General features: G+C 39.8%; 3 protein-coding genes across 8 annotated transcripts; all 3 read right to left on the reverse strand.

Moving 5' to 3' along the window:
- Positions 1-929: 929 nt before the first annotated feature.
- On the reverse strand, positions 930-4,030 carry ssr4 (signal sequence receptor, delta). Its single transcript, XM_020657262.3, has 6 exons — positions 3,843-4,030; positions 3,534-3,652; positions 3,343-3,417; positions 2,744-2,833; positions 2,559-2,624; positions 930-1,598 (listed from the first exon to the last, which is right to left on the reverse strand). The coding sequence occupies exons 1-6, from the start codon at positions 3,889-3,891 to the stop codon at positions 1,494-1,496; spliced, it is 504 nt and encodes a 167-aa protein (XP_020512918.1). The 5' UTR covers positions 3,892-4,030; the 3' UTR covers positions 930-1,493.
- A 1,683-nt stretch (positions 4,031-5,713) lies between these two features.
- Positions 5,714-14,435, reverse strand: arhgap4a (Rho GTPase activating protein 4a). 3 transcript variants are annotated; one of them, XM_020657269.3, is made up of 22 exons: positions 14,281-14,435; positions 12,723-12,812; positions 12,328-12,499; positions 12,043-12,205; positions 11,769-11,831; positions 11,560-11,688; positions 11,343-11,471; positions 10,747-10,968; positions 10,561-10,662; positions 9,821-9,994; positions 9,641-9,725; positions 9,467-9,494; positions 9,242-9,341; positions 9,033-9,093; positions 8,735-8,812; positions 8,507-8,635; positions 8,310-8,415; positions 7,465-7,692; positions 7,325-7,380; positions 7,016-7,238; positions 6,879-6,927; positions 5,714-6,454 (listed from the first exon to the last, which is right to left on the reverse strand). In XM_020657269.3, the coding sequence occupies exons 2-22, from the start codon at positions 12,787-12,789 to the stop codon at positions 6,278-6,280; spliced, it is 2,541 nt and encodes an 846-aa protein (XP_020512925.1). In that variant the 5' UTR covers positions 12,790-12,812; positions 14,281-14,435; the 3' UTR covers positions 5,714-6,277. The 3 variants fall into 3 exon arrangements, with proteins under 3 accessions (XP_020512925.1, XP_065816929.1, XP_020512926.1); XM_065960857.1 differs by lacking the exon at positions 14,281-14,435 and adding an exon at positions 13,108-13,132; XM_020657270.3 differs by lacking the exon at positions 14,281-14,435 and adding an exon at positions 12,886-13,016.
- Positions 14,436-15,704: 1,269 nt separating this feature from the next.
- On the reverse strand, positions 15,705-18,739 carry naa10 (N-alpha-acetyltransferase 10, NatA catalytic subuni). 4 transcript variants are annotated; one of them, XM_020657268.3, is made up of 8 exons: positions 18,544-18,739; positions 18,300-18,398; positions 18,112-18,170; positions 17,966-18,011; positions 17,727-17,842; positions 17,598-17,642; positions 16,352-16,436; positions 15,705-16,247 (listed from the first exon to the last, which is right to left on the reverse strand). In XM_020657268.3, exons 1-8 carry the CDS (start codon positions 18,562-18,564, stop codon positions 16,065-16,067), a joined length of 654 nt encoding a protein of 217 aa, XP_020512924.1. In that variant the 5' UTR covers positions 18,565-18,739; the 3' UTR covers positions 15,705-16,064. The 4 variants fall into 4 exon arrangements, with proteins under 4 accessions (XP_020512924.1, XP_065816930.1, XP_065816931.1 ...); XM_065960858.1 differs by having other exon boundaries at positions 15,705-16,277; XM_065960859.1 differs by having other exon boundaries at positions 15,705-16,254; positions 16,350-16,436; positions 18,544-18,738.
- Between the last annotated feature and the right edge of the window lie 437 nt (positions 18,740-19,176).

Below are 19,176 nucleotides of genomic sequence, written 5' to 3' on the forward strand. Positions count from 1 at the left end.
GTAAGCATGAGATTGAAGTAAGTACCTAATGTGACAAATTGAGTGAGATGGATAAAAATCAGATCAGGGGCACAAAAGTGCATTATGCAATTTTCTGGATTACATTAGCAGCTGATACTGGATCAGTAAAAGAAAACATGTGATCCTCCATGAGATAAAAGCTGGCCTCACTTTCCCTGCAACCATGGCTTTGGAAAGCAACACACAGCTGCCACAGTGTGTTCAACTGGTGGCACTGCAGTGCAGCACATCACTCAACATACAGCAAGTAGCTCCAGTGCCTGCAATACCACTTTAACACCTATACAGTGCCTACTAATGTTGTACAATGAGAAGAATCAGGACAGGATATCCTTCTTATGTACTGCTGCAATGAACACGTTTTTCTCCTTGACTAACAGAGAATGCCAGAGGGACTGCGATAACTCTCATCGGCAAACAAAAATAACCCCCTCATGTCCATTGAGAGCTCGGCCACAGCCTCCAATGCTCAACTTGTTCACATTAAAAACAGATTTTTCTAAGTGGTTTTGTAAACAACATCAATAATATTTGTAATAAAAGTACTGAGGTTGAAAATAAATAAAAGTAATCCTCATCATCCAAATATTTTTGAACAAGTAATTTCCCATGAGTACAATTGGCATAAATCTTTATGGAAAACCTGGTTAGTTTTTTCAAAATATTTGTATAACCTTCTCTGTTCTAAAATGACATTGTTCCTCTATCTGCAGGTAGTCTGCAAAGACAACATTAGCTAAGAAGTTGTCTTTTTTAATCCAGGTGAGAACAGAAGTTATGACCTTAATATAACCTCCATGGTTTGCGTATGTTGCTAATGAAACAAGAGACCATGAACCTTCTGTACCTTCTCAGAGAAAAGGGAATTTATAGAGTGGGGGGGGATCTGTCACATGAAGCAAAACGTCTCACTGGAGGAAAAACAAGCATTTTATTCAATTTACTGGAAGAGACAAATGGACTGTGCCTGTTCAGGACAGCAAGAGCAGTCACATTATTGACATTTCATTTACATTGAGGTCATGACCTCACTCTGTTTTTGTTCAGCACATCTGTACAACATCCACTCTGACCAGATATCAACACAGGGCCAGTTCTGTTCTGGACATAGCAACCAGCTTTAAACAGGGCTGAATACAGCATGTAATCCTTAGTTTTTATTTTTTTTGTTTCATGTACGCAATCCAGGTTAATTGTTTGGTTTCATCTAAAAATTACAAAATTCTGTCCATATTGAGAAGACAAACCCATGTAAAAATGCATCTGTAAAAGGAAAACAATGATGGAAAACAGACACAGTCTGAATACAGAGAGAAATTCAGAAGACTGCGGCTTTTGTTCCTCGTCCAAAACCAGACCAGGCGACAGATTACCGTTGGTTTGCCACATCTCTGGATTATGGATCATCGGTTCAGTGCCACCAGAATTCAGTCTTTAATGATCCAGTGGTTAAAGTATGAAGTTATATCAGTTTATGCTTGGATGGTGCTCTTAGCACTGAAGGCCAAGTAGTAGACCAGGATACCAATGAGGGCGGCCACCACCTCGGTAGACACCCATGGGCCGTTCCATGCACCCTGGAGAGAGATTTAAAAAAGTAAGTTTATATTGGAAGAAGTAAACAGATACTGAACTATTAATTCCAGTTTCACCTTGTTCTACAAATAATGAGTCTGAGAGATCCATGTGATTGCACAAATGGGTCGAAAAAAAACCCACTGAGAAGAAAACCAACAATGCAAGTCATGTCTTCTAGAGGGCAAATATAGTGACTCTTGTTTGAAAATTAAATTAATGAAAATATAAAAATATTTTCTCAATATCTCAAAATAAAGCCTCTCATGGGAAGAAACTAAAATAAAACCTACATACCAGCACCTCTGTCACTCTCAGCTATTGACTTACTGAGCAGCTCTGGGATTCCAAGGAAATATGTTTTTCATGAATAAGTGGATTTTAGCTCCGCATCACAAAGTTATGCTTTCCCAAGAAGACCAGTATCTCTGCCTGTTTAGTGGTATTAGGTTTGATTGAGCTTTTCTTTTAAACGTCAAGAGACACTGGATTTTGTCCCTCGGTGACACAACACAAACAGTAAAATGCAATAAAAAAAATCCTGATGGACTGAGAAAGGGATTTGCATAAAAATAAATGACAATAAAAGCACAAAATGCTTGTTCTAAAGGATTTTGTGAAAATAAAAGTTGGTTCATTAGACATCTTATATTAATGTCTTCGTTAGTTTCTTTTTGGTATAGTTCACGGATTCGATCCAGTAACCGAAGTTTTTGGCCTGTAGGGGGGCAGCAAAAACCCACCTTTTATATTAAACACGGTATTATCATTTTAAGCGAGAATTAAGTTCAGGAGATACAGATCTACATTATCAGTCATTGGGAGTCTTGTTTCTGGTCTTGGAAATGAACAATCATTACAAGTCTGTAATTAAAGTGTGTGTTGTTGATTTTACAAGGCTAACGGCACCATGATTGTGACTGCATTCACTTGGTCCGTTTAAGAGTCTATAACAGACTTACCCGGTGGTCAATGTTGACAGAGAAGAGAGGCTCAATAGCATTCACATCTTCATTGTTTCTCTGGGCCTGAAACAAAGGAGATTCAAACCATATTCAATTTAAAATTATTGGAGTGCAAAGGCAATAAACTATAGAGCATATCTGATATGAGCAGGTTTGGTCTTTACTGTGGATCAAACGCTTACCTTGCGCAGGGAACTGTAGGACTCCTCATCAAAGAATTTGACCTGATATGTTCCAGAGCTGGCCTGTTTGTGAGGAAGACTCCAGGACACCTGAGGGGAAAAGCCACATGTAAAATAAAATTTTGGGTCTGGAATTAAAAGCCTTCATCTCCTCTGAGAAACCTTGTGGTGGGTTTATTAACTGCTAATAATTGAGTACAGAGAGGAGAGGGTAAGTGTCCTGCCGACACCAAACCTCAGCACAACTGACCAGTCACTTTGTAAAGTGAAATCTTGGCCATACTGGAAATTTTGTTACACTGTGCCCCAATGCGAATGTCAGAAATCAAGAGTTGCAGTCTCTACTTAACAATCAGACAGGTCGTGAATAATGACACCATTAATCAAGTTAGGAGTGAGAAGCCCATCAATATACACACACAGACTTTTCTTTCAAGGTAGTGCTGATTAAGAATTTAAAACTGAGATTAACAGATGGACAACACTTCTGGCTTTATCATCAACCTTCTTCAGTCTCTTTAACTTTGGCTATCAAGAAATAACCATAAAACCCCATACAGTGAGATGAAATGTCTATGAACTCCAGACCACCACCATACCTGGTACTTGCCAACATCCTGGCCTCTGGTCACAGGGAACTGTCTTCCATTGACATCAGCGTACAGAGTCACACTCTGGAAAGGACACGTATGAAACGCAGAGTCAATCACTCAATACATATATTATTATTATTATTATTATTATTATTATTATTATTATTAATGTAGTGTTGTGGGTGGACTGCTGTTACCTGTGCACCGTTGGCACATGCCAGGCTGAGTTCAACGATGAAGACAGACTCGGAGGAGATGACGGCGTCAGACGTGGTGTAGGCCGACGGAGTGATCGCCGGGTCTGTGCAGCTCTCTCCTGTCAGGAAGGGAAGAGCTTAGTTAATACAATGTTACACGACAATCTTTCATATAGCGCATTAAAAACGAAAAGCATCACTTATTGTCAAAGTTGCTAACAAGATACGTGGGAGTGATTTGATGTGCTGGTTAGCATTGCAGGCTAATTAACCCCCTTATTCTCTTTTGTTTGCTCCCCACTGACTCACCTGAGCAGGCCACCACCAGCAGAGCGAGGAAAGCAGCTATCCGGATCATTGTGAGATATGAAATGTGGTCAGAGGCGAGGAGGGGGGGTGTTTAATGTTGTTCCTGAGAGCCAGTTGTTGAAATGCACTGCTTCTTTCACACTCACTGAATGGAAGAAGTACACCTCAGCTCACTGCTGAAACAGCTTTGCGCCTGCGCTTGAATGACGTGGACTCTTGCGCCGCAAAGCATTCTGGGGGCCAACTAATGTAGACACGTCATCTCAAGCAGAAGCACAAACCAGCCACTAGTGTTATTGAAGTTAATGCATTTATTCCATATTTCACTGATTTGATAAGTTGTACCAGCCCAGAATTGAATTTACAAAATGTAATCAGACAACACAATCATCAAAGAAACCTTTTTTTCAATTTGTCATGTAAATTATTTATTTACTATTTTTACTATATTAAGCCTATTTGTTATTTTAAGTAGCTAAAGTAGGATGTAGTAAGTAAGTAGCCTACCACATCCTTCTTTAAGTAAAAACAGTTTAAAGTTTAAAAAAAAACATTTAATAAAATTAACATTTTGGAAGTGAAAGGAACTTCTGTTGACATGAGCAGGAACAGAGATGATAATAGAAAATGTTCATGTGCTCTGAAAGTAACAGAAACTGATGACTGAGGTTCCTCTCAGACAGTCCTTACTACAGGCGGCATAAGCCTTTAAGACTTGTCCCGCACAAGAGGCCTCCAGCTGTCACGGGGCCTCTAAACGTCTAGCATACATACAGGGAAAAAAGGAAGATGAAAAAAAAAAAAAATGGAGACTTACGATGTGAACTTACTTTTTGTACTCATGCATGCTTACGCATCTCATATCCACACATATCTAATACATGTACTCCCTTTCTTTTGTGTTTCACTCACACACACTTTCCTTTGAGACTAACAGGAAGGTAAGAGAGGTGTGTAATAACCCCCTTCTTCTCTGCTCAGAGTATAAATGTCACCATACCAGAAGTAAAACAGGTGCTTTTTTTTTTGTTCTATCTTAGCTTACAGGAGGAATCAGTTCCCACCCTGCTTCTGGAAAAACAGCAAGGCTTAACTAATATTTGGGAAGTTATGTTAGAGGCGGAATCTCTTAACTTCCAAACCTTAACCATAAACAAGAATGGCTTTTCTCATTCACAGGAAATTATTATAGGAAACCTACAATGTAGGAACACCACCATAGTGGAATCCTATAGGCACACACATATTATATACACACGCTCATAAGTGTATACCATTCACTAAATGAAAAGGAGATGAATTAAGAAAAAAACCTCTGTCTTTCTGACCTTATGTCTCTGTAAAACAATAAAGTAACGTCTGGTTCCAGTAAAAGACAGACGCTCTTCCCCCCCGGTAAGTATATTACCCTCTCAACATTTCTCCCTTGGCAACTGATGTTGTTAAAGTGCCTGTAAGGTTATGCAGAGGGGCAGGACCTGAGCTACATCACTGGTTAAAATCATTTAAAAAAGAAAAAAAAACAATTTAAAAAAAAGGAGGGTAGGTAGGGTAGGTGGGTAGCTCCCAAAAAGATAAACTTATTCAAAAATAAAGAAAATGACTGCAAGTAGAGTCCAAGCAGATAGCAAGCAATTGGATGTTTGAGTCATATCTCACAACAGACAAACTGTAGTTTTTAAATAAAATACTTTGTGCTGCGTTGTATATACTGATACTCTGTTTTGGAAGGCCATATCAATATGAAACGCTCTCAAACATTTCATTGTGGGTATGGCCTTCAGCACCAACTTCTAAGTTTGACTAGAGAATTAGTTGTTGGAGATAGCAGTCCACTTTTGAAGCAATAATGCTGCTAGAAGTCATAGGAATGGTGGTCAGAATACACAAAATATTTATTTGTCATGGGGTAAACATATCAAGTGTGAACCAATTTACAAACAATAAATATATACATTGTTTTTTACAGCTACACCTTTCACTGTTTTACTAAACTGTGACTCCATCTTACTTAAAAAACAAACAAACAAGACATTAGATGAAAAACATCTGTGGTACTGACAACAACATGTGCTACTGAATTTTTTTTTTGTATTGAACAGGAAACAGTTGAATAGTAACACTTTTGCAGATGTAGGAAAAGTAAAAGTATCTGGAAAAACATATTTTTGTACACAAAAAGACTTCTGCATTTCAAGTTAGCCAGAGTTTAAACATTGTATTGCAGGTCTGCAGTCACAGCAGGGCTCTGATGTACAAAATAACGAATGAGGGGCTTCAGAGTATTGAGATACTCTGCGGAAAGCAGCCCAAACAAATCACAGGGAATCTCAGAATATTGAGTGGCGGTCAGTGATCTCAGGTTTTTAGAAATGTATGTGCTGAAAGATGCCGTCACCTCAGTTTTCATTGTAACATCCCTTTCTCTAGTGCCCTCAGACCAGTGGATCTGCTGCTTTGAAGAGACCTGCTCCTTTCCCCCTGCGTCCGTCCTGCCGCCCCTTCCTTTGAGGAGCTTGGGCAGAGGGAGAGGAGGTGGTGGAGGAGGGATCCGGCACTACTTGCAGAGTGAGAAGCTCCTTGAAGACTGAGTCCATCTGGCGATGAACCTCCTGTGAGATGAAATAAACAATGGGGATAAGAGTGGACACTGAAGAAACTTCCTTTGTTCTCTTTACTTCCTTTTTACAGCTTGTGATTATGTCAAAAGTAACTCTTTATTTGTCCAGCTATCTAAAAGACACTCTAAACTATAGTAGCACTTTAGTTACTGAAGTTAATCATTAACATATTCGACACTGATAAACCAGCAAAAAAATCGACTTCTTTGTTGCCAGGCTGCAAACAACCTGGAGAAAATCTTTTTTTTTTAGGGTTCTACAAAACATTTACAGTTCCAGTAACCCTTAAAGTCTTAACCCTTTGTGGCTCAATAAAAAAATCATATTAAAGCCATTAGTTAGGACTTGCAGACCCTTTACACTGGTGCCCTGACACATTATGAAACAAGTCTTAACAAATGAGAAACAGACAGACCTTGTCTACTTTAATAAGATGGTCCTCAGAAGCTGAGAGTTCCTGGCATCTGGATGTTAGAAAGAGATAAAACATTATTTTTCAGATAAGCCAACAAGTCAGCTTTAAAGCAGCAACACTTTCTCAGTTTTACTCACTCTCTTCGCACATATCCTGGAGAAGGGTAACGTCTTTGTTTCCCAATGGAAATCGGGAGCATTAACTTCCCACCTGGAGCGATGCTTCCCCCTGTTGGTCCAGCTTTCAACCTAGTTTGGTCAATTGAGCCACTACTGTTCGCTCTGGGACGCTCTGCTTTTCTCTGAGCAGGGGAAGCAGATGAGCTGGTACTCTTGTCCGCAGAAAGCCCCATTTCAGACTCTGTAGCACATTATATTGCCAATTATCAACTACACTCCGAGGCAAAATCAAAGAGGCATTGGGGGGAGAAAAGCCCATAAACTTACCGTCTTTGTTCTTGGTGTACTCTGCTTCTGCATCTCCTTCCTCAATGACAGGCTCACTGAAGAAAAAACACCATCAGATAACCATTACACTATACATTAAACCATTGCTCTGTGTAGTGTACAGAATACTCTTCTCTCACCAGTCATCCCGATCCAGCGTCATGCATTTCTCATACACCGGTCCTGGTACTTCATCATGGCTGGGGAAAATGCTCTCATGCTGGACGATGATGTCCTTCACCAGCGTGTTTATCTGAGGCTGCAGGGTGACGACATCATCATCGTTTTCCCCTCTTATCAGGCTGGGGCCGAAACACACTGCCAGGTTGTAAGGCTGCATCATGTTCTCGTCACTGTACTGGGAGATGCTGAAGGCAGAGGAGGAAAAAAAGCAAATGTTTCTTTTATAATTCATTTCACCTAAAAGTTAGTGTATTACTACATTAACTCTCAACCTATTTTAATTTTGGTTGTTTATTATTTTGTTTGTTTTTCCCCCTCATTTTTTTTTGCCATGTCTGTGTCATCACATTTTTGTGCATTGAACTTATTTGCCAGTCCTTCATTGCGAGTTATTTTGTGTCTCCACTTCCTTAAAATAAATATCGACTTGCAAGATATTTCATTTTGCTGAATCACTGTTGCAGAAATGTGTAGTTCTTGTACCAAAATGTTTAAAAAAAGTCACCTTCCTCCTTCTGTGTCTCAAGGGTAACATTAGAAGCTCGCCTTCATCAATAACTACCCTACCCTTCCCACTAACCCCCTAACTGTAACCCAGACATTTAGCTCCGATAGAAAAAAAAAGTGAGCTATACTTCTGTCTGATCCAATTAGACATCAGCTGTCTGGTCAAATAAAAACCATCCTTTAACTGCCAAGAATGCAAATTTTCATATGGTGTAAATGTTTGATAAAGGGGGATTCTTTTTGTAGATACATTTCCTAAAAAAGGTGGTGACTTTAATAAGTAAAAAGTACTTACTGATGAAGAAATGCAAAGAGGTATCTCATTACAATGATGACAGGCTCCGGGTAGGAGGAGATGACCATTTTGAGCTGTGCGGCTCTCTCCGCCTCGTTCTTTATTTCTGACAAAAGTAATGAAAGCAAGAGATAAGCCATGGCTGTACGCTCTTAGCCACACTCGTTTGACATGTCAGCACCTTCAAACTATCTTACGAGTGTGCTCCAGGAGCTGGCTGGTGCTGTCGATGGGGAAGAGGGGATTCTCCAGACATCTGAAGTAGAGCTTCAGCACTCCAGCAACAGAGTCCAGGTCATATCTCTGCTCAGCAAGGGGGTCCTCTCCTGCAGGAGAAGCCACAGCATACTGCCTTACATTACTAAAGCTCCACTATGAGGGGGATGAATAAAAAAAAAAAAAAAAAAAAAAAAAATCTGGCCTACCTCGCTCAAATACATCCTTCAGGTTATTGACCTCCATCTGAGGGCCTGGAACTCTGAAGATGCCCTCATGATGGAGACCTGATTGACAGACAACATATTCCACAAGCTAAAAAATTCTATATTCAAAGTTAAAATACAGTAAATTAAAAGCCACTTTGTGTCAAATTTGTATGCCGTTAAAACATCCTTGTAATTATTCCTAAAGTCTTTAAAATATGGGACCATATAAAAGAAAAGGTAACGCAGTACACAAGATCTGCAAATGTGCACCTTCTGTTTTGCTGTCTTGAATACTCACCATTAAGGTTGATGTAGCGAATGCAGCTTTCTACAACTATTGGAATCTGTTGTCCTGATGCCTGAGGTAAACATATTAAGTTGTAAATTTCACAAAATGCAAGTTTGACACATAACTACTTAAAGATGTTCTGGAAATTCTACTTCATGAAGAGAGATGAATGTTGAAAGAGGAAGAGGTAAGATGTTGTAGACATGATGGTAGCTCACATTTATGAAGGAAAGCATGTCTCCATGGAAAAGTTTGTGATTGTGCATCAAACTGGCACTGGAGTAATTCTTCCGGACACGCACAGACTGTCCATTGAGCCTGTGGATTCAGATATCACAATGTGAAGACAGTCAATTCCATTTGGTAAATCTTGAAACAGATTTCACGACTGAATCGAGAACCAGAGAATTCATTTAAAACTCTTACAACATTTTTATCTTTACCTTGGCTGTTGTGCATTTGATGCTTCAGCTATGAAGGGAAAAAAAAAAAAAAAGAGGAAAAAGAATCAGCTCCGCCAAACAATTTGGAGAATTGCACCAAGTGTTTTCAAATGACACTGTTGGTCAGCGGTTTGTGTCTTTTGAGTTGTTCTGTGAGAAAAAGAGAAGTGATACCTTTCTCAACAGCCACTTTGAGCAGATCATGTTTGGCTTGCAGTTTAGATTCCAAAGAGCTGCTTACAAGGTACTCTTTAACTCTCTGTGAAAAAAATATAAAACCACATGTGCTGTTATGGAAGGCTTTGTAAATATGACTGTTACTGGGGTTCATGACCCTTTGAAACACAGACTCACAGTGATGTAGATGTTCTCTATTTCCTGCAGGTTTGCCCTGCGGCGGGCCACGCTGGGTTTGACTGTCAGGTTCTCTGTGCTGCCCTCTTGAGATGAACCGCTGACGGGATCTAGATCATCATCACTGATGTTCTCTAGCAGGGAAGACTGGGCTGTTGACTTGTTCTTATTAGCCTGTATGACAGAGGCAGAGATAAAAACTCAAATGAATGCTTAGGCAATACTATATTTAAGTATTATAATAATTCAAACTATAATTCAGATGAGGAAGTTGATGAATTAAGTCGATTTGTAAGTGCCTGTTGGAAAGGCCAGAATTACAACTACTGTGTATCTACTATCTACTAGTATCTGTGTGTGATGGTGTGTGCGTGTGTGTGTGTGTGTGTGTGTGTGTGTGTGGGGGGGGGGGGGGGTCTGTTGGTTTGCTGACCAACAGACTTTGAAATGTTGTCTTAATGACTGGTAAATTTGGCACATTCCTGCCATTTAGATTTCTGAATGCACACTGGCCAAGAATATCACAAGATAACATGTTTGCAGGCTTGCTGTTACATCTTGACTCACGCTTTCTCCTGACTCAGTACACTACAGATAACAAACCAGGAAGATTATTTCATTCAGTGCTGACAATGACCTGAGACGTGGATTCAAGTCTGCTTAAATAACTATGGTCTGTTACGGTAAACAAACCCAAAGGTAATAGTATTGTGGGTAAATGGTTGTGTGATGTACTCAACCTCCTCCGCTTCCTGGGTGACTGCTTTCAGTCTAGCTTGTATCTGTTTGAATCGGGTCTCCAGCTCACATCTCATCTCACACTCTGCACTGACATCAGAAACCTAAGGGACAAAAAAAAAATCAAAATCAAAGCCCAACACCTGAATAATCTATTGAAAACAAACATGTGTCAAGAAGAAACTGACCTGGTCTCCATCATGGGGCTGATAAGGGAAGCGAAGCGGCATACAGAAGGTGTTATAGTGGTCCTGTAGGAGGGTGTCTCTGTCCTGGCTCTGGTCCAAACCGGACACTTGGCCTTGGAGCTGCTGCAGGCCTGTGCCGAGGTTCTGCTGGGCCCGCCAGCGACTGGACAGGTAGGCCTGCATCACCCGGCTCAAAGAGAGGTGGTACCCTGCATCTGCACACTAAAGACGACAATATAAATCAATCGATCAAACTTCATTTGTATAGCTCTTTTCATACAACAATGTATCACAAAGTGCTTTAACATCAACGTAAAACAAACAGCAACAACATGACTCCCTCACCCACCATTACCCCACAATCCAAAAACTAAGGTAAAAATAACTAGATAAAAACAGGTACTGAGACTGAGGAAATGCTATCATTAATCCTTAATGAGGAAACACAGGAGGTCAAAAATGTAATGAAACTAGAAATTAGATGATTTGGATTTCTTCAGAGCATGATGACTTCTGTAAACATATCTTATAAGTGCTATGTCATGTTTCAATGTTTAAAAGTATTTTATTTGACCCAGTTCAAAATATTCACTCACATCTATGAGAGTAGAGATGTCCTGGAGGTAGTACTTGTTCATGGAGGCATTGGCTGCAGCCAAGTTTAGGAGGTACTCATTCCGGGCCTTGCTGCACTTCAGGTAGATTTCTTTGACTTTTCCTTGTCTCTATTGCACAGAAACTACCATAAATTGAGGTCGCAATAGAAAATATAGACATCAACATGATGGCACATAAAAAGGGCATTTTCTTTACCTTTTCTATCAACCTCTCCAGTTTCTTGGAAGCACTCTGCTTCTGCTTTTCTTCCTGTTTCTCTGCCTCCTTCAGCTTCCCGTCTGCAAGCACGTACTCTGAATGGTACTGGTAGTATGTCCGCCATGCCTTCACACAGAAACATAACGGCATGATTTCCATTGTGTGATTCGAAAATGGAAATGTTTTTTGGTTGGTTTCTCACTTACGGTCTGCAGCTCTGTGGTAACCTTGAGCAGTCCGTCTTGTAGCTGAGTGCAGACATCTTTACTCTGGAAACAGGGCGCAGAGACAGGATACCACAAAGTGAGATGGCACAACACCAAAAGATACACAGTGAGCCACAACATGTCATATCTTGAGTTTGTCAAGAGTTGAACAGAAATTCATGTGAGAAAACCAGCAGAGTAACATTCAAGAATAGACTCATCCTAAATGCATAATGATAATGTCTTTGGTGGGTGCCACTGAACTTATCAATACCTTTTTTGCAAGACGTTGTGTGTACTCCAGGCAGTGTGTGAGGGGCTGAATAAGAAAGTTGCTGCAGCTTTCACTCAGCCGATTGTGGTCCTTACTCTCTTGACGAGTCTGGGAAAGCAGAGCCAACCAAACCTGAGCCACTGAGTGACTGCTGGGCTCCTTCCTGAGCAAATGTAAAGAAGGAGCAAAACATTTACAGATACAGCCAGAAATGCTTCACACCAGCGTCTTCTTTTGAAGAACATGTTAGTAAGTGTGTTATCTATTCTGGGTGGGATTCTCTACCTCTTGATCCTTGAAGTGAATCTTTCAGAGAGTTTTTCCAGGGAGCGCGCATACTCGCTTTCTATCTCACTCCGTCGTCGCAGGTAGTCTGTCAGGTCCTGAAGCTGCTGGCTCTTCTGCTCAAGTTGTAGGTCTAACACCTTCAGCTGGTCCACAAGCTGGCAACGCACCTCTGAAAGAGAGAGAAAAAACAAAAAAAACGGGGTGAAAAATAACAGACAGAGGAAAGCGAATGCAAATGCAGGAGAATGAGTCATTGTGAAAGTCTTTTAGTGGTTGACCAACCGACTTCACAAGTTTAACTTCCACAAGAACACACATTGATCCGAGTGAAAATGGGGTTAATAAAAAGGGAGAGTTTGAAAGAAAGGTGCAGATAAAACTAAGTATCTAACCTTTGATTTGTGTGTCATAGTCCACAACTCCGACCCGCTCCTTCCGGAGTTTCACGTGGGAAGTCATAGTTGCTCCACCTGGGTGAAATTCTGGGGAAAAAAACAAGTTTATATTAAGTATATTATTATAGCTTATTCAAAGCAGCAGATATATTGAGTTTACCTCTCTGGCAGAATCACAGCATTGCTTATATTCATGCAAGTTATATGATCTCATTTGCTGTGCGAAGTCCGGTCATAATAAAGGTCTCTGAACCACTACTGCAGCAGAGCAAGGCTCTGTACACACTTTCACACTCTTAGTGTTGCAACACACACCCCAAGGGCCGTGGTAACATCCTCCTGGCACAGAAAGAGCAACAAAACAAAAACATGTTCTTCTTACTGTAACACATCTCTTCAAACTGGTCCCCCCTCTGCTGATCGGCAGACAACTTAGAAAACCAGTTGGCATGTGCTGCCTGCTGCACCAGCCATGCTGCAGAGTTGCACGAGGCCCAAAAATAGCTCCAGCAACATCTCAGCTTCACTAAAAATAGGGTGAACTACAATCCATACAACTCTGCAGGGATGTCTGTGGCAGGGACTACAGGTGGTTTTACTCATGAACCTTAAGTTCACTGATGAACTTATAGTTTAGTCGGTCTTTTTTATTTACAAAATATTTATCAGCAATCTCCTTTAAGTTGAAGCTTTTCTTCTTTGTACAGAAACAAAAAAGCCAAAGCAAATAGTGTTTCTTCTTTGTTTTCTTGCCTTGCTGTCATATTGTGACAGAAAATCATGCCTCGACGTAATATTTTTAACCTCTTCTTTGCAGAATATAGAAGAATTGTTGCACTGGAGACAAAAAATGGTGCCTCTTAAAGCACGACAGGTTGTCTTTGGCTTTGACAAACTGACAATTGATCTCTTCACTAATTCTGTGACATTTCACTTATTTGGTCATCGTTCAGAGCACATAAAAAGGGGAACAGCAGTTTATTTGCTGGATCATAGCCCTTTGTACACAACCAACACACACACACACACACACTTTCTTCCCCCCTTAACTTCCCCCTTTTCAGAAGCTAAACATCACTCATCAGCATTTTGTTCTTCTGAGACATTAACCAAGAGACCTGCTAAAATGAGCCTGCTACAGCAAACCAAAAACTCCCTGAAAGAAGGGAGAGTGTCTCATTTTTCCAGCCTGTCTCAACCTTTTCCGTGAGCCCTTTCATTCTTGCTCCATGTCATCAGCCATGAATCACCAGCTCCTGTCCTCAGTGTCACAGCATGTCATTAAAGCTAATCATAACCTTAAAGTAACTGCTCTTTTTCAGCTGCTTGCTGTTGTAGTAAGTCAGAAGGTTTCACTTTGGGTTTACACAAGTACAAACACATAGATGCTGCCTAAGTTATGAAACGGTTGTGACCTGAGGGCTTCTTCTGGAACCAACAGAAACATAACTGAACTAGTCAACACAATGATCTTTCCAACAGAACTGGAAAACAGGCCAGTTTTGAAGGGAAAGTTGTTGAATAAAAGTCAGTTAAAGTTTAAAAAGAGTCCTACCTGATGAGGAGTGTTGACTAGTCTCGTCTCCTGAGTGAAGCAACTAAATAATGCCAGTTAATAGCACAGTAAGCTCTCAACTGTTTCACCTCCCCCTCACGTTGGACACAGATGGATGTGGGTGGAGAGGAACTCATCTCTCTAACTCTCTTTTTCTTTCTCTCTCTCTCGCTCTCTCTCTCGCTCTCTCTCTCTCTCTCTCTCTCACACACACACAAACACCTCTCTCTCTTTCTCACAGTCATCTCACTCACATTCATTTTGAGCCATCAGTGCAACAATTGTGGAATGGAAGATGTGTAAAAAAAAAAAAAACCCTTTCGATTCTCTCTCTCATGCTGCCTGTTGATGTCCTCAGAAGTGTCTCAGTCCAATCAGACAGCAGCTGTTTCCACTGATTGGTCCCTCTGCTCAGGTTATTTACTGCCGCTGAGTGAAATCAGCTGCTTTGGCCAGGCGTTCAGTCAAAAGAAACAAAAAACACATGAATACCTCGTTAGTGTAAGACTGCAAGCCACTGTAATCCAAAATTGATCACAAAAAAAAAAGTGTAGTAACCATTAACACCTTGTGAAATAAAACTATTCACCAAAAGCTAAAATAGGTTTCTGATCTTAGAAAAAGGCCCTGAATCATTCAGTCTTTATACACCGGTGGTAAAATGTTGCTTCTGTTGCAACATAACTCATGCATCAGTCTGAACAGTGTGGACGGCTTTGTCTGAACAGCATCATTGTCTTCTGCTTTTCTCACCTCAAACTATTGTGTTAAATGGCAGCGAAGTGTGCCGTTTTTGTTTTTTTTCCAAACTTTATATAAGCAGGCATACTTTTTAGGTCGGTTTGCCGTTATCTGTCATGCACTTACTTCTCACTCCTGCTTCCTTTTTCTAAAACAAAGCTGATCACTAAATCAACAACAAACAATATCCAGATAATCATGTGATACAATCATGGACTCATATTTTTTATTATCCATGAAAGGATTGTATGAAAATGATATAAGGCATAATCAAGCTGTCTAACTATAAGATCTGTAGAGCAGATTAAATTAGAATATGTTCTGTTGCTGTTCCTATTTTTGAAGTCATCATTAGAGGTCATTACATTTGAGAATCTTTCAATCCTGTTCCGATATCAATCACCTTTTTCTATAGTGCGCACTTCATATGACTGTATTCAACATCTTTATGAATGTGATTACTCAATAGTAACTTCTCCACTGGCTATTTATGTGGTATTATATTTCAAAAATGATTTGTAATCAACAATTAAGTGCACCAATGACCTCTACGGGGCAATTTCAATCAATTGCCCACACAAAAAATGCTATCAGGAAATAATAAACCACTTGTTAAAGTAAAAACAAATATTAATACACAAAGTTTAACTTTATCATTGAATAAAAATCCAATCACAAAATAATTACTTGAAAGATTTATTTGCGTTAATTGTGTTAAATTGTGAGGAGACCAGATTGAGACAACATGAAAACTGTTGTTTTCAATTCTGAAAATCTCACTGAATATTTTAGGCCACAACAGCAATCCAATAAAAACATTTAGACTCGTTATGCATTTCAGTTTCTTTGATGATATCCAGATCATGTCCTCATCCAAGCACTTTGGATCCACGCTGCAGTGAAAAACAGACTGAAGACAAAATAATAATGGAAGTGGGTGCTGTGTTGTACAGGTAGTAAGGTTTGGAAAGGCAGATATTTTGTCAAATACAGATAAAAAGTGGAAATGAGGGATGAAATTAAAAATGTCTACGACTGCCGGGTCATTGTGAATCAGATGAAGAATCTTTAACGTCTGTGCTTTCTGTCGCCTCGCTGACTTCGCTCAGCTCTTTGCTCTCTCCTCCGCTGTCTCTCTCGCTCTCTCTCTCCTGGTCACCAGATCCTGACGGGCTCTGGTTGGATGGGGCCTCCTGACCCGAAACACGAATCCCGGGCTTCCTAAGCTGTGGGACATGCAGACAGAAAAAGGAAACCTTCATCATTAAAACCTGCCATTTAAGAGCCAACATCTGATGCTTTGATTTATAAATCTATTGATATATTTCACCTCATCAGCCATGTGCGCAAGGTCTCTCTTCATAGCGTAGGCATCCTCCCCGTCTGCATAGTATTTAGGCTCTACCTCACTAATCCTGAGAAGTAAAAACAATGTAACACATCAGATACGATCAAAACAACTCATTAACGTGTATCAGCTGTGCAGATACAATAGACTGTCAATATTAATGGATGAAGCTTGAGTGACGTCACCCATATGTTACGCAGGGGGCTCCTGAGGCTCATCGGCAGCTACGAGCCGCCATGCTGGAAATCCTTTCAACCTAACGACAGGCTAAGAGCAAGAGCTGAGGTGGACACAACGCTACAACGTGCCCACCTATCAATCAGGTCAGCTACACGCCTAACTATGGATAACACATATAGTTCATAAAATCATAATCGATGGATTTTTTTTTTTTTTTTCCAGTGTGTCCATGATGACAATTACTCATCAGATCGTTATTAATCCCTATTTCATTTTTTGTACCAGACAGTAAAGAGGGAAATTCTGCTGTAATAACAGGCTTTTTCGAATGAGGTGTCTATACGACTACCAGGGCTCCTGAAGCAAGCCTCAAGCGGACTGCAGGATTTTGCACTTGCGTATTGGCTTTAAGTTTCAACACTGGAGGTTGCTGGTTAGCTGATACAGATAATTATGGAGGCCAATACCGTATGTTGAATAAGAAACTGACAACAATTACATCTAAAATATTAAAACCCTTAAAACTGACTTGCAAATGAACAAAACAATTTTCTCTGAAGGTCTCTAACTGCAACACAATATCTAAGTGACATCAAAGGTATATATTTATTTATTTTGTATGTCTGTGTGTGTGTGTGTATATATATATATATATATATATATATATATATATATATATATGGGTGCTCTTTGAGTCTGATGATACATAGAAGAAGAAACACAGATAGAAATAGAGATCTTGCATGCTGAGTATGCATCTACTTCCAAAAATGTCTGTGGTTTTAGTCTTTTTCAAACTCTGTAAGATATCTTTGGCATTCTGTGGTACAATTTCTTGTAAGTTATTTGTCAGCATAGTTACCAAACATACATCAAATACTCAACATTTTTAAATCAGCTCATAAATGGACATCTCAACCCAGTCTGTCTTTCTGACAATCAGAATGGTTATGACCATGCCATGCTTATTATGGAAATATATCCCAGGAGATCATTTATTACCATAACAACTGTATTCAACAAATGACAGCATGGAAATGAGACTTACTGGAATTTGAGTGTGTTTGAGTACAGGTGAAGGGCTGCTCGGTTGCTGCAGTGGGGAGGAAAAGATTGGTTAGTCGTCTGAAAAGTTCAAAGTGAGCCAACAGTTCACAGTGTCAACAGTTAACAGTACCTTTTACGAACATGAAGCGAGACATATTTAGCATTAAAGTTTTCTATCATGGCCCGACTGGCCTGGTCCATCAGCTTCTGAGCAAGGCCAAGACGTCTGTGGGAGCGCTTCACAGCCTGCAGGACATAGAGAGGGTTTTTTTGTTGTTGCCTTGGAGACACAAGCCAAGTATCTCAGAAATTCAAAAAGTAAGAAAACATTTAAGTGGGGTCTCTCTTTTTTTTTTTTTATAGACTCACCAGAGATGTGATGTGTCCATGAGGAACATCATCTGGGTCCTCCTCCCTAAAAAGAAAAAGAAAAAGAGTTAACAATTACCTTTAACACATTATACATCTTCTATTCACGTCAGTAACCAAAACAAACAAAAAAAAAAGTAACTCACATCTTTGCGAGTACATATCCCACAATCTTTCCATTTTCGTCCTCTGCGATGTATGACAACTGAAACAATGAAAAAAATGACTAAACACTGAACCAACAAACTAGCAGGATTTAAAGGTTTAGCTGATGGGGCAGTGATAGCACCACAAAAAAAAATAAGGATAAAGGTGAACCAGTACTTTCAATTACCTGAGGCCAGGACAACCCGTGATAGAAATAATACTTCATCTGGTAGTTCTCTGGGAGACACAGCAGGTTACAGTGCTGCATGTTCATCAGGTCTTCCGGCTGAAGGAAAGAAAACTGAATGTCAGAAAAGTGTATTTCGTGATGCTAATGTTTTAGCCAGCGAGGTTTGGTCAGCTATCGTGCAGGAACTAGCTTAGCCACCGGTTATTAGAAGCAGCATGGCTGTCGACTTCAGCGTACTTACCCTCGCGTTTCTTATGTTCATTTTGTAAGCTGTCTGGTTATTCGGGCTATAAAGAAACAGATATCAAATATAATATAGAAATCAATCAATTCATAATAATAACTCTCTCTTTTTTTTTTGGTTAGCGACTCAGTCTAGCTAGCAAGCTAAGCCGACTTGCTAAACAGGTGAGGGAGGGGAGAAAAGAGCGTGCCTCATTAGGAGGGGAAGTTCCGGTGAAAGAGGAAGTTGGATTTCAAAATAAAATAATTGTCGATGAGTCTGTGATTATATTATATTTACAGTCTGTGGTCAAAACCACGTCGAAACCATAGACTGTAAAAATAAAAACTAGTAATAATAATATTATTACTAATAATATAAACTAATATTAATAATAATAATAATAATAATAATAATAATAATAATAAACTAATATTACTAGTAAAAATATTAACTAGTCGAAACTAGTTAATGACAACTTTTATTTTTGAAGAATGGATTTAAGACGTGGGGAACTTGGATGTTGTGTTTGGGATTTCGGATTTCATACATCTAGAATCAAGCGGCTGTTCCAGCAAGACATTGGACCTTGTTTACACGATGTATTGCATTTTGCATTAATAATGACTCCAATGAACATTTTTGTACTGA

This window comes from Labrus bergylta, chromosome 12, assembly GCF_963930695.1.
Source record: "Labrus bergylta chromosome 12, fLabBer1.1, whole genome shotgun sequence".
Classification (NCBI taxonomy): Eukaryota; Metazoa; Chordata; class Actinopteri; order Labriformes; family Labridae; genus Labrus; species Labrus bergylta.